General features: G+C 35.9%; 1 protein-coding gene across 8 annotated transcripts in view; it reads right to left on the bottom strand.

Moving 5' to 3' along the window:
• TTC3 (tetratricopeptide repeat domain 3) overlaps positions 1 to 18,771 on the bottom strand; it is a 71,702-nt gene that overhangs the window by 16,666 nt on the left and 36,265 nt on the right. For all 8 annotated transcript variants that reach the window (XM_068913603.1, XM_068913591.1, XM_068913634.1 and 5 more), the window contains 15 exons: positions 16,889 to 17,026; positions 15,794 to 15,874; positions 15,242 to 15,354; positions 12,732 to 12,858; positions 11,023 to 11,145; positions 10,755 to 10,856; positions 9,943 to 10,035; positions 9,135 to 9,199; positions 8,073 to 8,209; positions 6,854 to 7,168; positions 5,810 to 6,073; positions 5,290 to 5,336; positions 3,605 to 3,661; positions 1,992 to 2,068; positions 1,073 to 1,225 (listed from right to left, as the gene is read on the bottom strand). In XM_068913603.1, the coding sequence (XP_068769704.1) occupies positions 1,073 to 1,225; positions 1,992 to 2,068; positions 3,605 to 3,661; positions 5,290 to 5,336; positions 5,810 to 6,073; positions 6,854 to 7,168; positions 8,073 to 8,209; positions 9,135 to 9,199; positions 9,943 to 10,035; positions 10,755 to 10,856; positions 11,023 to 11,145; positions 12,732 to 12,858; positions 15,242 to 15,354; positions 15,794 to 15,874; positions 16,889 to 17,026 (1,892 nt within the window). The remainder of the gene's footprint in view (positions 1 to 1,072; positions 1,226 to 1,991; positions 2,069 to 3,604; positions 3,662 to 5,289; positions 5,337 to 5,809; positions 6,074 to 6,853; positions 7,169 to 8,072; positions 8,210 to 9,134; positions 9,200 to 9,942; positions 10,036 to 10,754; positions 10,857 to 11,022; positions 11,146 to 12,731; positions 12,859 to 15,241; positions 15,355 to 15,793; positions 15,875 to 16,888; positions 17,027 to 18,771) is intronic.

The following is an 18,771-nucleotide window of genomic DNA, read 5'->3' as shown; positions in this document are numbered from 1 at the left end:
AACATAAAGGGATAATAATGAAAGTATACCATGTGAAAGGGAAGCATGCAGAAATGTAAGAACACTGATTTCTCAGGAAGACCGGCTTACAAATTAGTGTTTCGTCTGTGGCATTCAGATTACTTTATTATCCAATTTATAAGTCTTTGGAGAAAAAAAATAAGGCTCCTTTTACCTACACTGAGCACTTCAGTAAAGAATTTGTGGACTAAAAAGACACTTTGTCATATGACTGTAAGATAGAAAGAGCTCACAAATCCAAGAAAAACATGCACCTCCCATCTAAATTTTTCACTGCTGGGGGGAAAAGCCTCAAGCTCCCCCCCCACAATCCATTGGTAAACAGTCCAATACTACGCAAACATAGAACAACAAAGGTTTTCTGATAACAGTTAATGAAAACATCTGAGCTGTACATACAACCTTTCAGTTAGGTGCTTAGCACAAACTAATTCTTAGCTTCACCCACCAAACAAACTGTGAAGTACAAACACAGGATAATTTAGTCAAATAAAAGCAAGAAAAAGCACCGTCATTACAGAACTGTTCAGTGGTCTCTGTAAAGCCAGTGATCTGTTAGTTGCTAATACAGAGATATGTAACAAACACAACCATTAATAAAATTTGTATTGAGTTACCTTCTATGTATTCTTATATGCCTTAAATCTGGCTTGACTAGGAATGACTACTACGTTCACCAGTAAAACAAACAGGCCAATTCCATCTTCAGATGTCAGAAGTATCATCCTGCTCACTGTTTCAGAGCAAAACTCCAGTTCTTATTTGACTGTTTTCCTTTGTTACTTACATGCGCATTCACAAATGTGATTTCAATGCCTCAGTTTTTCTGCACTGCTCCCAAAATGCAATTTTCCTAGTATTAGTCATTGTCAATTGCTGCCACACCAAGAACTAAAGATGTACTAAAGATGCTTTACTCCTGACTATTACTGCCACTTCTTTCTGAAAATACGGTAACACTAATTCTCTAGAGCAAAGGTATAGAATTTACAAGCATGTACGCTAGAAACTTAAATCCTTAAAAGTGCTGAACACAGAAATGTATACGTACTCATATAAACTCTCATAGGTTGGATCCAAGTTATTATCCAAAAGACTTTGATACCCATTACTATTTGAAACTTCACAGAGAGCTTCAAACTCCTCCATTTGACCCCGAAGATAGTCTGGGATTACAAATGGTTCATAAGGATTCATAAAATCTCTGAAATAGTTAAAAAAAAAAAAAAAAGGCATATGAAAGTAATTTTTTTTTCAGAAAGTGATCATATTTTTCACATATACTGACAACAACTCATGGTAACTACATAGTCCTACAAAAACACTAAAACACCCCAACACCAAACTGTTTTCTAACAAGCAGAACCAATATTATTCCCAAAATACTTCACTGCTGAAATTCTTAGGATAGATAATAAATGACCTGCTACCAACTAGCAGTAACAGGGCTTAGCTGTGCCTCGCAGTTTTCCCATCTAAGTCTGTTTTTGCTCGCTTATTATAGAACGCGAGAGTTCAACCACTGACAAATTCCGAGTCACACCGTGAGCCATGTGCGACGGAGGATCTCAATTCAACATCACACCTGCTTGAATTAGTTTGGATGGTAAAGTTCAGTCGTGATCGATGGAAGAGGTACAAATTTGTACATCAGCTTCTTCTTACATTAAAATGGAATTGGAGAAAAGGAGAAAATTCCAGTCTTTGGCCTAGAAAATCTATTAGGCTGCAGCCAGGCCACCATGCAGTTACCTCTTACAGCCTTGAAAAGGTTAACTACCAAAAAAACCCACTTACACCCATCCTGCAGGCACAAAAGTAATGGCTCTATACAAGCTTATACTGAGGTCATATCGAAGAACACTGAGATGTGAACCCAGACGTGGTATTTCTAAGTCTCTATCTTCTTTGTTACCTGCAAAGCACCTTGGAGTTTGGGCAATGAAGCAAAATTTAACAATGGTACTTACAAAGTATTTTCTTCTATAAATATCTTGTCTTCTTCTCGTGGTGCTGTACTAATTCCACTGGACAATACTAAAATAGACTAATTACAAACAGATTATTATTTTTAAGCTCACAATTATATACACAAAATGGTCTACTCTAGGAGTTTTAGTAACTTGTTTACACAGAATGTTGTTCTGTAACCTCAGTGTGTCCAGATGCCAGAAAATGAACTGTAAAACTTAACCAGGTAAGTAAAATTACCTGTATTACACCTTCTCTAGCAAGTTTTTAATAATTAAATTATTAGTTTCTTCTTCAGAACTTATTCTGGATGGAGAAATTTGGATATTCAGTCCAGCCTGTCCTTTTTACTGATTTCATCCAAATCCTAACTGTGCCTGATTTTTCAGTAAGTTCAGATTACAAAAAAACAAACAAAGCAAGCAAACAAAAAAACCCTATGGCCTCATTTTTTGCTAACACTTTCCACTAGGCTGCATATCAACATATCGACTATCTTTTCAGGAATCTCTCCCTTCATATTTGAGAACCATCAAGCTTTACTAATTTTACTACAAGTAAGTTTTCAATTAGTTCTACATGGTTTTAATATCACTCCTCTTATGTTCACCATTACAAATACTTTATTTAAATTAAGGCTTTTTTTTTTTTTTTTTAATCCAGTAACTTTAGGAAAACAGACTTGCATACGTGGATCTAAGATGGGAAAAGAAAAACCCAGTCGATGACAACAGTAAAGACTTGAACTTTTGAAATTCTAATAAAACTAAAAAAAAAAAACCCTAAAACCAAAGAAAAACGAAACAAAACAAATTTTAAAAAAGAAAAAAAAGAGCTGGGTACATGGAGGAAAATTGGAAAGATTGTATTTGATGCCTTCAGTAAAGCAAGATCCCAGAAAAGCAAGACAAAAGACAGCATGTATGTCAACTAGGATATTATTCCTTGTAACCTCTACAAAGCACCGAACATTTACTGAAATAATATTTTTCTGAGCATTAAATGGAACATTCTTTGCTTCTTCAGTCACTGATACGTCCAAAAAATTGTCAGAAAGACAGTTGAAGATACAACTTCAAATCTATTTTATGAGATATGTAAGGACACATTTTGCTTTCTGAAAATCACTTGCAAAAGAGTCCTTTTCCAAATTTGTTACTTGCCCTTGCAAAATGAAATGGAGCATAAAATAGTATATAGCGCAGTGTATAGGTAATTACAGTAGTTTTGATTTTTCCTCTCATACTCTACTGTATTTGCAGAAGGTTCATCTTTTTCCCATAAGGGAAATGAAGATTAAAACAGTGGTTTAATACGAAGGCATTCTTAGCGGAAAGACTGAAGGTAATCGTACATGATCCAAGCTTAAGTTACTTATAAGTAACTGATTTTTTCAAATTTTAAAATCTCTTTTACAGTAACAAATTCCTACTGTAACAAAACAATTAAGATCATTAACTGAGTCTTTACAGTATTTTCTACTCCTGGGAAAACTACCTCAAGAATGAATCTCCACAAGATATTTAGGAAAACAACCTCTATACATATGAACTCTTAGCAATTCTAGTAAATAAATAATCTACTTATAGTAAGTGGCTGAAACATTACTGACCCGTGAATCTCTTGATTTTTTCTTTCTGTTTTTGTTTTTAACTTTGATACCATTAGTCTGAAACAGAAAAAAATAAAGTTACTAGTTTTTCATCAGAATAAAATTATGGTATTTCCAAAACCAGCATGTAAATTTAAAAACTTCCAATTAAAATTTTCACTCTTGACAGAACAGCAAGATTTACAAGGTTAGGCATACATTCCCCCCTGCCCCCAGCTGAAATACACAAATAGGAGTAGAGTTTGCAAAACTTTATCCATTCTGTTTTTCATCATCCTCCTGCTTAAATATATGGAACGTTTAAAAGCAAGATACTCAGTCATTTTTATATTTCTGGTGCGTACTCTTTACGTGAGGCAAAAATCGTATCTGTCATTCCATAAGCATGTAGACAGCTGTAACATCACATAGCGCAGCTTCATGGGGGAAACGAGAAGCAAACAGACCAACTTATTGAAAGTTTTGTTCAAATTTCTACTAAGATAAGCAATGAAGGAACTAAAAATGCATCCTCTCCTTTTAAAATGACTGATTATAGATTAACAGTTACCTACCTACCAAAAATATCATTAATCATGAGTTTATTTGAGAAGTAGTTTCATTGTGATGGCTTTAATTTCATTCTTGGATTTCTAAAAGTCATGAAACTCAAGAGCAGCAAAGGATTTCACATCCTGTTGTCTTTTAACTAATTAACTCTGAACTTTTATTCTGCATATTAGAAGTAAATCTTGGTTTTGTACAGATTAACTTAATCTGGAGGCTAGAGTAATTTTAAAGGAGTGCGTTTCAAACACGTAATTAACTGAAATCACATAAAACACTTCTGTCAATTAAAAAAACCCTATTAACACAAGAAGTGACTCAGAATGATGTTCAGTTTTTAAGGGTTTAATCTGAAAAGCTCCTGTAAAAACTGTAGTGAGTGCAAAATGCTTGTCTCAATCCTTTCATATTTACTTTGTTTATTAGTAGAACAAACTTCTAATTCCTAACCCCAACAATTTAATGACATCTGAAAGTAAAGCTGGGTTGCACTTCCTCCTCATATGTTGCTTTAGACTGTGAAAGATACAGTATGCTTAGCATTACTACAAATTACGCACATTCAAGAAAGAATCATGCTTCAGTTCCAGTTGTTATAGTGAATATGCAGATATGGCAATTAGCAAAATTCTGTTTGCAAGTTGGGTGCTTTTTCTTTTTTTTTTTTTTTTTTAATTCCCCAATGCTACTTTTAGAGAGACCTTTTATATTTAACACCAAACTGCTGTTATAAAGCAATACGTAAATGGTCCTATGCACCAGACTGCCTTATTGGCCCCGTCTGAAAGAGCAGATACAGCACATCACTGCATCCCCCTCCACTTTCACTTCAACTCCCTCTTATCACCCTCCATCAAATCCTCATAAGCTAAAATGTACCTTGTTGGTCTGGGTTTTAACTAAAGAGAAAATCCTGAACAAATATTCTACCGACAAAAGTTTAGGAAAAAAGGAATGTAGTCTTCAAATACTTTTAAGAAGTGCAGGTGGAACCCCGAAAGAATAAATTGTAAACCTCTATCACATCTGAAAGATAATGTAAAATAACACGTTTCTCATTCACTTTTGCACATTTTTATGAAATGAAAACACTTACTTGTTTTCAAACTTATACCAAAACAGACATTAAGTTAACTTACTGACATATCTTCATTTTCCTGCTTCTTTAATATAACGGTAGGGTCATCTGTTGAAAGGATAACAATTAAAGCCACTTTTTAAAACAGAAACAGTACTTTTTCATGTCATTTTTAATGATGAACTATGAAATGATAGTAACAATCATTATAATCCTCCTTCATCAAATATCACCAAAGCATTTCAAAGACTGCCGTTGCAGAATCTTCGTAAGACTTAGAGATAAGTAGTTATTTTGACTGGACTTATTTTAGTTGGACTGTATAAAAGTAAGTTTGTGCACCAGTCTTGGAAAATAGGACACAAACAGTAGAATGCAGCCTTTAAAAGGATAGCTTATCTTTTTAGACTATGCTGCATTTTACGCACTGAACATTTAAAAAAAAAAAAAACAAAAAAAAACCCCACCAATGAGGAGGTTAGCAATTGGCTCAGTTTCATCATTTTATTGAGCCCATCAAGTAAAGCATAAAAACAGGCAAAGTACAATGCTCGTAAGAATGAAGAGCTTTACATATTTACCCATTTTATCAAAGAATTCATCTAAAGCTTGATGAAGAAATGGATATTTTTCTCTGTTATCTTCTAAAAGCCATATAAAACAACGGGCTTTCTCCAAAGGAGCTTGTAGAAAATAATCAAGAATTTCTTTGTCTTCAGAACTGGTCATCACATAGTCCAGTTTATTACCATACTTTTCATTCCAGAGCGTGGATAAAATATCAAGGTCAAGCTCTTTTAAAAAGTGTCCGTACTGAAGGAGAAAGATCTTTGTAGCTTTCAGGCCTAAAAGAGAAGAAAAAAGTCAACATTTCATTCAGGCCTCAGAGCTTGTTTAGTGCTTAAAGTGTGATATTCCTCTTAAAACAGAAACAGTTTGTTCCAGATACTAAATGTACCGTAGCTAAAACAGAATATGGAAAATCTATTCTATCTTGACAAAGGCAAATGAAAGTTATCAGTAAGTTTATATACAGTTCATTTTTAGTCAATCAGTATAAGAAATATATATAAATTCTTTAGGAACATGGCAGCAACATAACAGAATTAAAAAAAAAATTGTCCAAATTTTTGACATCTTTGATACCACCTATTTTGCCTGCAAAACTTACATCCTCATCCAGTTATAAATTCAATAGAAAACTGCACAGCAAGCCAACACTACCAAAAACATCAAGTTAAATTACTTCCAAGTTATATAGTCTGCTAAATTTACATGAGCAAAAAAAAAAAAAAATTTGTTTTCCAGAAAGAAATGATTTACATCTAATCTTATTTACTCTTGATTCTTTTCTTCTACACTGGCAAAGCCCTGCATATATTAAAATGCTTTACTTCTTCTGAAAGTCACTGCAGAGACAAATGAGGTTGCTCCTCTGTTACAGACAGCAGGTTTTCTAGAAAGTATGACTAAGGATCAAGCAAATTAAAAAAAAAAAAAAGCTTTATTTTAGGATCTAAAGTTAAGGAAGCAAGACTGGAGATCAGAGAGGTTCTCTCTTCATTTGTAAACTGAACAATTACAACACTTAAGTTCTTCTGCTGTTTTCTAAAAACATAACCTACCCAAATTGTTAAGATGTTTCATCCACTTGTGTAACTTGGGATCTACTTCTTCCAGCTCACTCAGCACATGAATAAAAATCCTTGTTTTTATTCTGTTTTTTTCCTGAATTAAGTAGCTGATGAGTTGCTCCATCACTTCGTGTGACATGCCGGTAATTTTGGAATATGACATGTAATCCTCCTCACTGATAACACACCATGAAAATAATTCCTTTAATAGTTTGGAAACATCATGAACAGCTGTTTTTATTTGCTCAGCATTTTGAGTAATACGTTGCAGGACTCGATCACCAGCATACATGCACTGAGCGTGACCTGCAATAGGATAAAAAAGAGATTTCACGTCTTTTTAAAGTTGATCTGCTTTAATTGTGGTAAAGTGCAGACAATTCGGACTGAGTTGTGTTTTTAAAATCAGCTTTACCATAACACTTAAAATTGGTTACAGAACGTAACCAACTTTCTATAGAAACCATCCTTATTTTAAAACTCTGTTTTGACAATCTTATACTTGGCTTATACAAAGAAACAACTCTTAGCTCCTTACCTCAACCCAATATTAGAAAGCCATTACCTGCCAGTAAGAGTAACTTCAAGCAATTGTCTGTACAGATTTATGTATGTCGGCCGTACGCGAGCCCTGATGCAGAGACGGAACTCCCCCAAGTACCAGTTCCCAGTGCAAAGGCGTGCTTCTGAACATCCAAGCACACATGCATAAGGAAATTTTTGTCCTGTCCTGTTAATGAACAATGGGCTGGCTTGCTGCAGTATCTTCTTTCTCCCAGCTTCCCATACTTTTAAAGTTACTGCAGTTTCTCCAGTTCAGAAATTGTTCTTTCTTTATCTGACCTGCAGTTTTTAGCTTTTTCTGTAGTAGTATCCTAACTTTTTCAATAAAAAGCTTTTTCTAAAAACCACTTTTAAATAGGCAAAGTAAAATTTGAGCCTTTGCCTTGGTAGTGCTTATTCATGAACCAATGAAATAAGAATAAAAGTTTCTTAAAGAAACTTAAGCAGTCAGACTCTAGCAACTTAGTTATTTAAAAAATAAAATTACTTTTATTTCGGTTCTATCGTTAAGTATAAATGCAAGTCTTTTTTTAAGAGGAAATTACATTCACTATTAGTATTCTGTTATAATTTGATTTAGGACATTCAGAATGCTAATTATGCTACCTCATAATAACTTTTAACCATAATCCATATTTCCACATACCACTGTGAGCACTGTATTGAGATGGTTCATTTCCCATTTGGTTTTCTTCTATTTTCTTTTTAGCAGAATTCAGCACATCTTCTCGTGCACGTTTTCTTCGTAATTTTTTTTCTTGTTTCATTTTTAACTTCCTAAGACTGATAAAAGCAATCAAGCAGTGAGCCGATAGCTGAAATAAACATGCTTAACTCCTTTGGCATTTTCCAAATTATTTTCCATTTCTTACAACATCTATAAGCTTCCATTTGGCTATAAAGTATTATCAAATATAAGAAAGTTAGCTTTCATTTTAAAGTTATTAACAGACCATAATTTCATTACAATTTCATAAAAAATCAAGTACACTAATGTAAGAATATCCTCAAGATATAACCTGACTTGAGCAAAAAGCATAAAGTCAGTTATGTCACAGGTATACAGCATCACGATAAGTGGTTTTCATTTACACTTTCTAAGCATTCATATAAAGTTTGTTAGATATTAAATGCTGTGGAATAATGGTGCTGAACTTACACCACACAGCCATTCCTGCAAGAAAAACCCTTGCCATCTCAGACTGAACACAGAGGTGGTACTACTAATCTAGATGCACTTAACTTTTCACGGCATGTTTAATTAAGACGACCAATCCCTTAACACAAGTAACAGTCAGCAACTCTTCTAGCGTTCCACTTAGAACTAGTGTTCCATTAGCTTAGCAGCAAATGAAGGATATTTATCAAGAGCAAAAGTAAAGAGATATTCCATGAGGTCTACATATAGCGTTCAAATCACAATTTTGCCAAACATCATGTCACTTCACTGCTCACAGACTTCACAATGAAAGCCGCTTTCAGGTCAAAAGACTTAAGGATGACTGCAGCAATTTAAATTCAAAGGCTAGCAACAATTTATTTTGTTTCAGCTAATTCAGAATCATCATCTCAGAGGCAAAAGGCAACAATAGCTTTCCAAAGTATCTGTAGTATTTTAGCAATTCTTAAAAACACACGTAACCTAATCCTAGTGAAAACTTTTGATTTCAATTTGATTCAAGTTAATTTTAAATGGCAGATATCTTACCTTGAACATTTCTGTTTAATACCGGCTTTAGGAGGTTCCTTAGTTCTTGAAATTTTTTGTTCAAACTGCCAAAATAAGTAACATCATATTGCTTGAATTTAAATTAAAGTTAAAATTAATTTTAATTTTTCATATAATGAAATACTGACATACTCAAAACCCAACCACATTTACTGCTTAGGAAAAAATGAAAGTAATAGTATAAAACAGATAACGCAGCCTTGTAGGCCTTACGAAGGTCTACCCAACAGTAGCTTCCACTACCGCAACTTGGACCATAGCAACACATCTTTATCCCCAGAAAAGGCAGGCTGAAAGAGAACACTAAAAAAATCAGGAAGAACTGGAGCCTATTTTGCTTTACTAGTGGGCAGGAAGCAAACTTCACAATCATTTTTTGCTTCTCACAGACCAGTACTGCTCAAGGAAGAAGAATCCATCTTCCTGGGACTCTGTAGAGGGTAAGGCCTTGTCCCAGTAGACTTATTTAGCAACAGTGATTAGCTCAAACTTAGACTAACCAAGTTCCGTCTACGTTAGGCACGCTGAACGTAAAATAAAGCTGCAGTTCCCATCAACGACAGTTCTCCTATGCGACTGTAAAGGAGTTACCAATACCATAGAGTAATACCTTTTCTACCAGGCTGAAAAACAGTTAATTATGGCTTCTAAATAATATTCAGATTCTGTAATGAAGATAGCATATTACTTAAGAGTTTGCAGTTAAAGTCAAAACTAGAATGCATTGCCTCTATCAGAGCAAATATTTTAAAGATGATATTCATATTTCTTATTAATATTTACTTACTTCACATTTTACCAGGCCAGAAGAACTGAAAATTACTATTTTTGAAATAAGGCCTTTACAATCGGGAGTAAAACATAACTCTTGAAGAAAATCCTGTAGGAGAAAATGAGTTTCACAAAGAAAACGTTATATTCATACAAATTCTGTGTTATTACACAGATTACAGTTACTTAATTTGAGGTGAACAAGGTATTTACAGCTAGCATGGGCCTAAAATCTTACTGGATGAGGAAAGCAAGTCCTAGGAAACTGGGTAGGGACTCCAAATCACAAGGGTCCTGTATCTGTGGTATGTATCCTTTATTCTGAAAGCTATGGCAAAGTCCTCTCCCTCCAACTTTAGGTTCAAGAGTCAACACTGGGAATATTAGTTTATCAGTTCACAGTCTCTCTAGATTTTCCCTAATATTACACTGGTTGTCAAAATTGTCTTTTGCAAAATTCCTTTAGGTGCACTGAATTTCAGACTGTTGCTTGAACAGTAAGAGTGTGAATCAAACTTCCATATGGGAGTAGGAAGTAAATGACGCAAGAGAAACAGGCTGAACGTGGTAAGCCTTGACACAGAGAGGTCTTTCTTCTGTAGAAGGCTGCAGGCTTTACCCACACTTGCATATTAATACAATTTTGCAAGACTCTCCACTTCGCTGCCTCTCCTCCCACCAAAAATAAAAAGTAATCATTTCATCAGTATAGGTAGAACATCAGGCTGTAGCTCTTAACTTGTCACAAACAACTGAATGCCAAAATCCTTACTTTTTTTTTTTTTTTTAACCCCCAGTAAAATGCTTCTACCATGACACAGATCTTACCTTATCATTTTTATCACTGTATTTTGTAGTTTTCAATTTTTTCCAACAGCTGATATGAAACTCCACTTTACACTTCTGACAGCAAGCAACACGTATAAAACCCTAAAATTAGGGATTTAACATCTTTAAAAGGAACAGAAAACAGTGCACAATTTAAGAGAAGATATGGTGGAACTATATTTTTCAGATAGTCCTCTAAGATGAAAGTGGGCAGAAAACATGCAAACAAGAAGTTTAATTTCCCAAACCCTTTAAAACTAAAATTTACCTTAAAGTCTGGGTCTGTAAAAAATATTTGGATTTTGGAGTGGCCATGGCATTGCTGATAACGGCAAACTGCATCTGGTTCTGGAGGGAACTTGCATTCCTCAATAAAATTCTTTAACATCAACTAAGAAATACAAAATGATATAAGACACATTGCAAGCAAACCAAGAAAAGATCAAAGATCTACTTGTAAGCTTTTAGGAAATCTTGGAGTGAAAGAGACATTATTTTTTGATCAACAGACAACTAATATCAAGAAAACAACTCTTTTCTAACAAAAGTTACAGAAGGCCGCCTTTTTATGCCAAATACTCAAAAACTTTTTTGATCTTCTATCAGCTAAGTATGCATAGCTTCCCTGCATGCAGCTTTATCAGACTAAGGTTGTACATGCTCAACAATTCTATGCACATAATGATATAGTAAGTTCTCCATTACCAAAACTGATGGGCCAGATCACTTAGATAATGTGAATGAACAGATACACTGTTCTAGATATGACACCTCCCAGAATTTCAAGAGCGCCTCATCTGGGTTACTGTTCCAGGTACATACACAGAGACAGCTCAGATCTGGCCCTGCACTAGAGCTTGTAAATTTTCCCCCCAAAAAAAAACAAAGTATGAGGTAAAGACATTAGAGAGTCAACGCAAGTCTCTCAGGGCTGTCACTGAGCCCAGATGAATAAAATGTTATTAGATACAAAGAAACTCCCAATTACATTATTTCAATAGCTGCATCCCACTCTCCAGCAGCCTCAGACTATCAAGGTAGAGCCCAGATTGCTACAATGTCCGCTTGGGGTCTAACAGAAATTGTTAGGTCAGACACACTGTTATCGAACAGCAGTCCTAGTCCTTCCACAACAAAACAGGTAAAAAGATGTAATAGCCATGTTCATACATTGAACAACCTAGCAAGTTCTGCTGTGTCAAACTGGCCCCATACAGAGAGCAGCTCGTATGCCTTGTCTTTCATGGCATGGGTTTAACTGGAAACCCTTCACAGATAACACTGACTTGATTATAGTGTATTAAAGAATTAATAAAAACAACATACACTGTTCAATGTGCAAAAGAACAACGTGTAGTGTCAGAATCGCAAGTTAGATTTTTCAAGTGAGACAAGGAATTTTACCATAAAACTCCCGCTTTATTTATCAAAAACCATACGGTTTAATTCCTCTGTTTCGTTTTAAATGTAGCATCACTGTTGCTACTTCCAGCTTCACATTCCTGCTTATTCCAATTTTTATTCAGATCTCTCTAACATTACATTCACATTTATTTGAAGTTTGATGACATGCAACTAAGAAGTTAACCCATAATGAATCACTTGTTGGAGTAGATTGGAATTACGTTATTACATAAAAACATCCAAGCATAGACCCTTACACAGACTCCCTTGCCTTGTAACCGGGTTGCTTTCCAGCATAAAATTTAACATCACCTAAATAAACACACACCCCCACTCCAGCCCTACAAAGACCAGGCCTTGGGATAAAGAACACTCTAGATGGTGAGCAACACCACTTGTAGCTGCTGTTCCAAACTGAACACTCACTTTTGCCTCTCGCTTTCTTTGGTCTTGATAATGGTGTGGGGGAAAACCTGAGGATTCACACTACAGATCTTGGTGAAATACAATAAAGTTTTAACGCGCACCCACAAATAGAAAGGCTGTTTGATAGAACAGCATTTATTAACATACCTGTAAATTCTCTGTTCGTGTCTCTTCAATGACCTTAGATGTTGTGGGCCAAGTTAATACTCCAGGTACAATCTTATGATTAACCATTGTTTGTGATTTCATAAACTGATCCAGCGCATCTGCAAATCTGAAGTTTAAAAGAGGTATAACATGTTCCAAGCACGTATCAGTAACTCTTCTATATGGCATGTTATACTTCCATGATTCATTTTATAATTCAAGAAAAAAAAAAAACCCACCAACTGTAAGAGTATGTAAAAAGAATGAGCATCCTGTTCGTTAAGTTATCTAGTTAAAAACTATTCAGTATAATAGAAACAAAAAAATAATAAGGAAAGTGATAAATTAAACACACCAACATACAAACCTAATGAGCAAGCAATAACGGAGACAGTAGTGAAGACCAGAACTTTTCAGCCACTGATTGATGGGCTATTAAGAAACTACTCAGGCGTAGCGTCAGAGAACATCAACCTGAACTTTGTAACTGATAAGAAGGGGCAAACATAATTACCACGAGTACTATGGAATATTTGAAAGGGCTTGTGGGACTATGTAAAACTTATTATGGGTCAAAGGGAAGGGTCAAAGGTGGGAAAAGGGAAGGAGCAGGGTGAACCAGAGGAACAAGTGAGGGAAAATGAGAGGAGGCACTGATAATGGGGCTGGTGACACGTGAGCAAGCTAGCTTGTCTGACTAAGCCCAGCACCTGATCGCCACAGTTCATCTTGCCTTTTTTTAAAATCTTTTAAAAACTTATTTTTGCATGTGTAATCTCACTCTCTATCACCATATGCAAATGCTGCAAGGTCTAAGTGCAAGCAACTGGAGAAGAGGCTAAAGGTCTCAGGGCCTGTAGGTCTAGGTGGAAACAACTGGCACATAAGAGAGAGACCTGGTTGCCAGCAACTGGGGAAGGGACTGAGAGCCGTAAGGCTCACAGGCCTGGGTGCCAGGAACTGGAGGGACTGCAGGCCATAGAGCTTACAGGTGTCAGCAACTGGAGGGACTATGCATGTGTACATTTGTGTATTGAAAGGTCTACGGGCCAGCAACTGGAGGAGAGGTCATGGTTCACGGGCCCTATAGGTATGTGTCAGCAACTGGAGAGGCCAGGGTGTTGTGCGAGTGCATGCCAGCAACTAGAAAAACCTTGGTGTGTTTATTTTCTCCAGTGAATTTAATCCTGTCTGTGCAGTGTGATCCACTAGCAAATTCAAGGTGGACTGGCGAGTGAGCAGGAAGAGACCTGAACCTGGAAAGACTTGAGGTCTGAGCTGGTGGCTGGGTAAGGCGTCCAGGATCTGGGCACGGATACTAGGCAGACTGAGAGCCCATGCTGGCATTCAAGGGATCCATAAACATGGATGTGCTTGCGAATCTGGAGAGTGAGGGCGTGCGTGTTTTCACTAGTGAACTTCAATCACGATCAGCCAGAGAGAAGGAACAGGACTCTGCTATCTCTACTACGTTTCACATTAGTTCTGGTAGCACTATACTATAGGTGAGGGCCTCTCTGTCTGTGGTAGTCAGTGTGGTTAGCTGTGTTAAGTGTCCTGCAGGTAAATATGTGCCTCTCTGGGACACGTGCTCAGCCTTGCTAGTGAACAGCAACGCAACCACATCAATCAGACTGGGGCAGAGAGACTTCCTGGGCCTGTGACCAACCAATAACCCCTACAATGGGAGACGGCTCACAGGGCGAGGCGCCCCATCAAGTTCAGGGATAGTGTAGGCTGTGGCTCACGAACCACAGCTGTTGCACAGAGAACTGACAAAGGGAATCGGAGGGTGACCTTTGTTTTAGATAAGCAGCCATATCTGTTAACTGGACCTGGTGTAAATGTTTCTTCCCGAGTTGATCAAAAGAATGTGAATATCTCCCTGAGATTAGCCAGATCAGCCTGGGGGAGGTGTACATGCGGCTCAGCCCAACAGAGAATACAAAACCTCAACAGCTAACTAAGGAATTTCAAAGACAGCAAGGGGCTTGAGCTGGCTTCAACCCACGTATTCCTGTATTCCTTCCCAGCAACTGGGGATGCCCAGCATCGTGAGGGTGAGCATATTATAGAGACTGGTAATGGCAATCACATTGGCATTGTGATTGAACTGCGTAAGTGTACACTTGAACTGTGATGTCAGTATACTGCTGAATCACATCCCATGTAACATCAAATATCTTCAAAATAAACTTTTATATTAAACACTGCACTCTCCATACGTGTGGAATATCTAGAACAACCTGATCGGAGAGTATTGGACTCTGACAGTGCCTTAGAGTGCACCCAGCTAGACTGCAGCAGCCAGGAAGGAGGAATCCCCATGTCCCAGAGTCTGCTGGATTCAGCATCTTCTTTAACATCCTTAACAGTAACAAATTTAAAGTTGTAATAACTCAGTCTGATATATGAATTTAGTGCTTAGTAAGGAATAATTAAAAGAACACACCAATGACTCCTTGAATATAATTTCTGTATCAAATATTGAAGCTTCATATTACACTAACCTGTTCTGCCTGAGGTATACTCTTCCAATTCCATAGTAAGCCAGGCAATCAAATCTTTCTTCCTGGTACTGTTCAATTATTTTGTTAAACTGGTATTCAGCCTTTGTCAATTCCTTCAAAATAAATTTAAGGCAAAACACGTGGCATTTATCAAAAAATGTTTCATTTTTTCCTCTTCTTTTTTCCTCCAGTAAAGCACTAAATTCAGTATGCCCAGCCCTACGAAAAGTAAAGTCTAGCCCTACGACCAGCAAAGTCTAATTCAGAAATCTTAGGCTCACATAAAGGCTTCCTTCTCTTTAAGGAAATCTATTCTGTAAACATGGGCTCCCTAAAATAATGAAATGAACTGACTGAGCTTGTTGAGCTACAGAAGCCCAGATATTTTTAAACACGCTGTTATACACTGAATATTTTTAAACAATACAGGAAAAAAGCAAAACTGTCTGCTGTGTTGGTGTTTCTCACAACCAAAAGCATAGTCTTTTTTTTTTTTTTTTAATAAAAATGTAAAATCTTGAATAAAAACAATGTAGTTTTTTAATGTCATACCTCAGGCTGTCCTATTCCAAGAAGAGCTGTGGCATGTCCATAGATGATTACAACATAATTAATAACACGAAGATTCAATTGCTGCAAATAGAGTCACATTATAACAGCGGCATGCAGAGAAACGCTATGCCAGTAACTAGAACATTACTGTCTACTATGAACTGAAGACCTTTACTACAGTAGAGATAAACTATTATATCATCCTACTTATCATAGCCTCTAAACAGATCAATGTCAGAATTAGCACAGAAAGTGAAGGTTAACATATTTTACCTTCTCTGATGGCCATGTGGTCATTTGGCCATCCCATATATTTCAAAGTAACACATCCTGAAATTTCTGCTTTTAGAAATGCTTTCACTGGCCTTAGTATGTTGACTTCACACAACACAGTGAATCTTTGCTAGATGACAATACTCCCTTTCTCAAGTTTATGCTCAGAAGTGAACAGATTCTACTAAAAAATAAACTCAAAACTTTTTCTTATTAATAAACCATGTCCCAATTCCAGTTGGACTGGTGCATTACTTGCTTAAGACAGTTACTACAGACTTGTCCTTGGCACTGCAATAGCCTTTACTAAAATGAGAGACTGGAGTAGAGATATGCACATATACATAGACAGCCACACAAAGCTAAAACTACAATACCGTATTTGTATGAAATCCAGGATGACAAACAGGTCAGTGGCAAATTGGCTAGATACAGGCACACAAAAATTCAATGTTTGCCATCCAGGAGTTATCTGACCAGAAGAATATACACTCTTTTCACCCTGCACTAATTATAAATAAAGGTTAAGCTGACAATGCACAATATTTTCATGTTAAATATTTTGGCAAATATTTTTAATATTGACTCTAAAAATGCAAGTGTATATGCTCAACATTACTAAGATACATCCTACCATCCTCTATTTTTCTCATTTTTAAGCTCTTGTGGTATGTACGTCAGTGCAACATCTAGCATGAAGTCAACTTTACAGGCAACAATTCATTAGTAAAGATTATTTTGGGGGAGGGAAAGACTGAAACACAGTATTGAAAGCATAAAGCTCAATTACCCCTAATAAACAGGTTATTCTCTTCAATTTACCTTTAATTCTGAAGGATTTAGAATGCTCAACAATTGTGAAAAGGCTTGCTCAGCGCTGCGACACCTCTGGTCCATCAAAGCTGTATAACCATCACGAACAAGAGATTTCAACTTTTCTGGCAACATAGTTAAATCCACCTGAAATATTTAAGAAAACCTAAGTCTAAAAAGAAAGCACTTCTTTCTTTTTTAAATGAAGCAAACTGTTTCCTAAAACATTTATCCAATAAACAATTGTAGAAAATACAGAATTTTGACAGTTTTATTATAATTTCACTTTTCTAAGTACAGTTGAGTAGCAACATTCACTGTGAGCCGACCTCTTGATACCCCAATTTTTTCTTAAAATAGCAAGTCAGATATATTCTAATAAAATTCTGTTTCAAACTCACCTAACAATTTTCCACAAACTTACTGCAGTTAATTTCTCAAAATCTAGTTCTTGTTCTAAATCTAGATCCCTTTTTTTTTCAGAAAGTCTCACAAGTTTAGCCTAAACATCATTATCTTATTACCTCTCCTATCTAAAAGACTTGTTTTTCCTCACTTTGTACACGCCGACTTGTATAAAAATATTTTTAAAAATCTGAAAATTATTTCATCCTGCCTGCACTTTTCTCTGTCTGCATTTATAATTAATGCTCAAATATATTAGAACTCATGCTGTTAGCCCTTCACTGCAGGTGCTTCTTGAAGTCCGTGGGACTTTCCAGCTGTGAGGCTAATTCCAGACAGGCAGCTTCAGAATTAGAAACTTCTTTCGATTGATTTGTTAAAATACTAAAAGGAAGATAGCTTTGGGAAGCAGATCTTGGCGTTATAGGGTAGAAGTACTTTGACTAAGAAGCACCCCCACCATTTATTCCTGCAATCAGAAGCAAAACCAAATAAGAACAAAAAGGCCGACCTGTGCATTTTAGGCCACACAGTACTTCCATTAGGCCTTCCATTAAAAGTCATTCCCCTATATTTAAGTTTTAATATGTTAACATTTGAACTTATTTTTTCCACTGGGATTCTAAAGACAGGGTTGTGGGTAAGAAAGAAATTGAGTGGGAAATTTTTAGAAGAACGGGACAGATGAACTTTTCAATTGTCCGATTTTTCTGATGTTGTACTTAACTCTCTTCCCATGAGCTGAATTAGAATTTCGATATACTAAATTTAATGCATGTCTAGAATGCTAGAAAATAGCAACGGATGCCCTTTTAGTATCAATTCACATAAATGTTTTTTTAACATAATAAACAAATGTTTTATTTTAATTGTTATTTTAAGTTTTTAACATGGAAAAAGCTCTAATGCAAAATACTACGACATTTACTGCAGCAAAGGCCTTTGCACAGATAATATACGTTTCTGAGTGTCCTAACACTCAACTAGCAACAGAATAAAGCTTGCATGCAAAATAATATGGATGCCATTGTGCAGAACTTACCCTAACACAGTCATTACTATAACATACTACACTCCAGCTATTTTTCTGTTTTCCCGTTTCTTTCTATACTTTCCTGTGCATCTATGAATCATATTTTGTTTTCTGTCTGGCCATAAAGGACAAAACATTACATAAGATGATACTCATGATCTAATCAAAGCTATACTTATTAACGGAAGTGGCAAGAACAGCAGAAACTACAAGTAGGTACAGAAAAGACCAAATTGCAGAAATAAATCTATGATAAAATAATTAAGACTTACTTTTTGATTTTTCAGAACAAAACTAGTAATACAAGGTAACACTGTCAGAGCACATAGTTACAGGACTGGAAAAGTTAAGCTAACATTAAGATAATAATGTATATAAATCATATATATGAGGCTGATTAAGCTAACTAAAAAATTACTTTTGACACTAGCGCTACATTAATCTTCTTTTTATA

The sequence above is a fragment of the Struthio camelus genome, chromosome 1 (genome assembly GCF_040807025.1).
Source record: "Struthio camelus isolate bStrCam1 chromosome 1, bStrCam1.hap1, whole genome shotgun sequence".
Taxonomy (NCBI): domain Eukaryota; kingdom Metazoa; phylum Chordata; class Aves; order Struthioniformes; family Struthionidae; genus Struthio; species Struthio camelus.
This window is presented reverse-complemented; position numbering and strand designations above follow the sequence as displayed.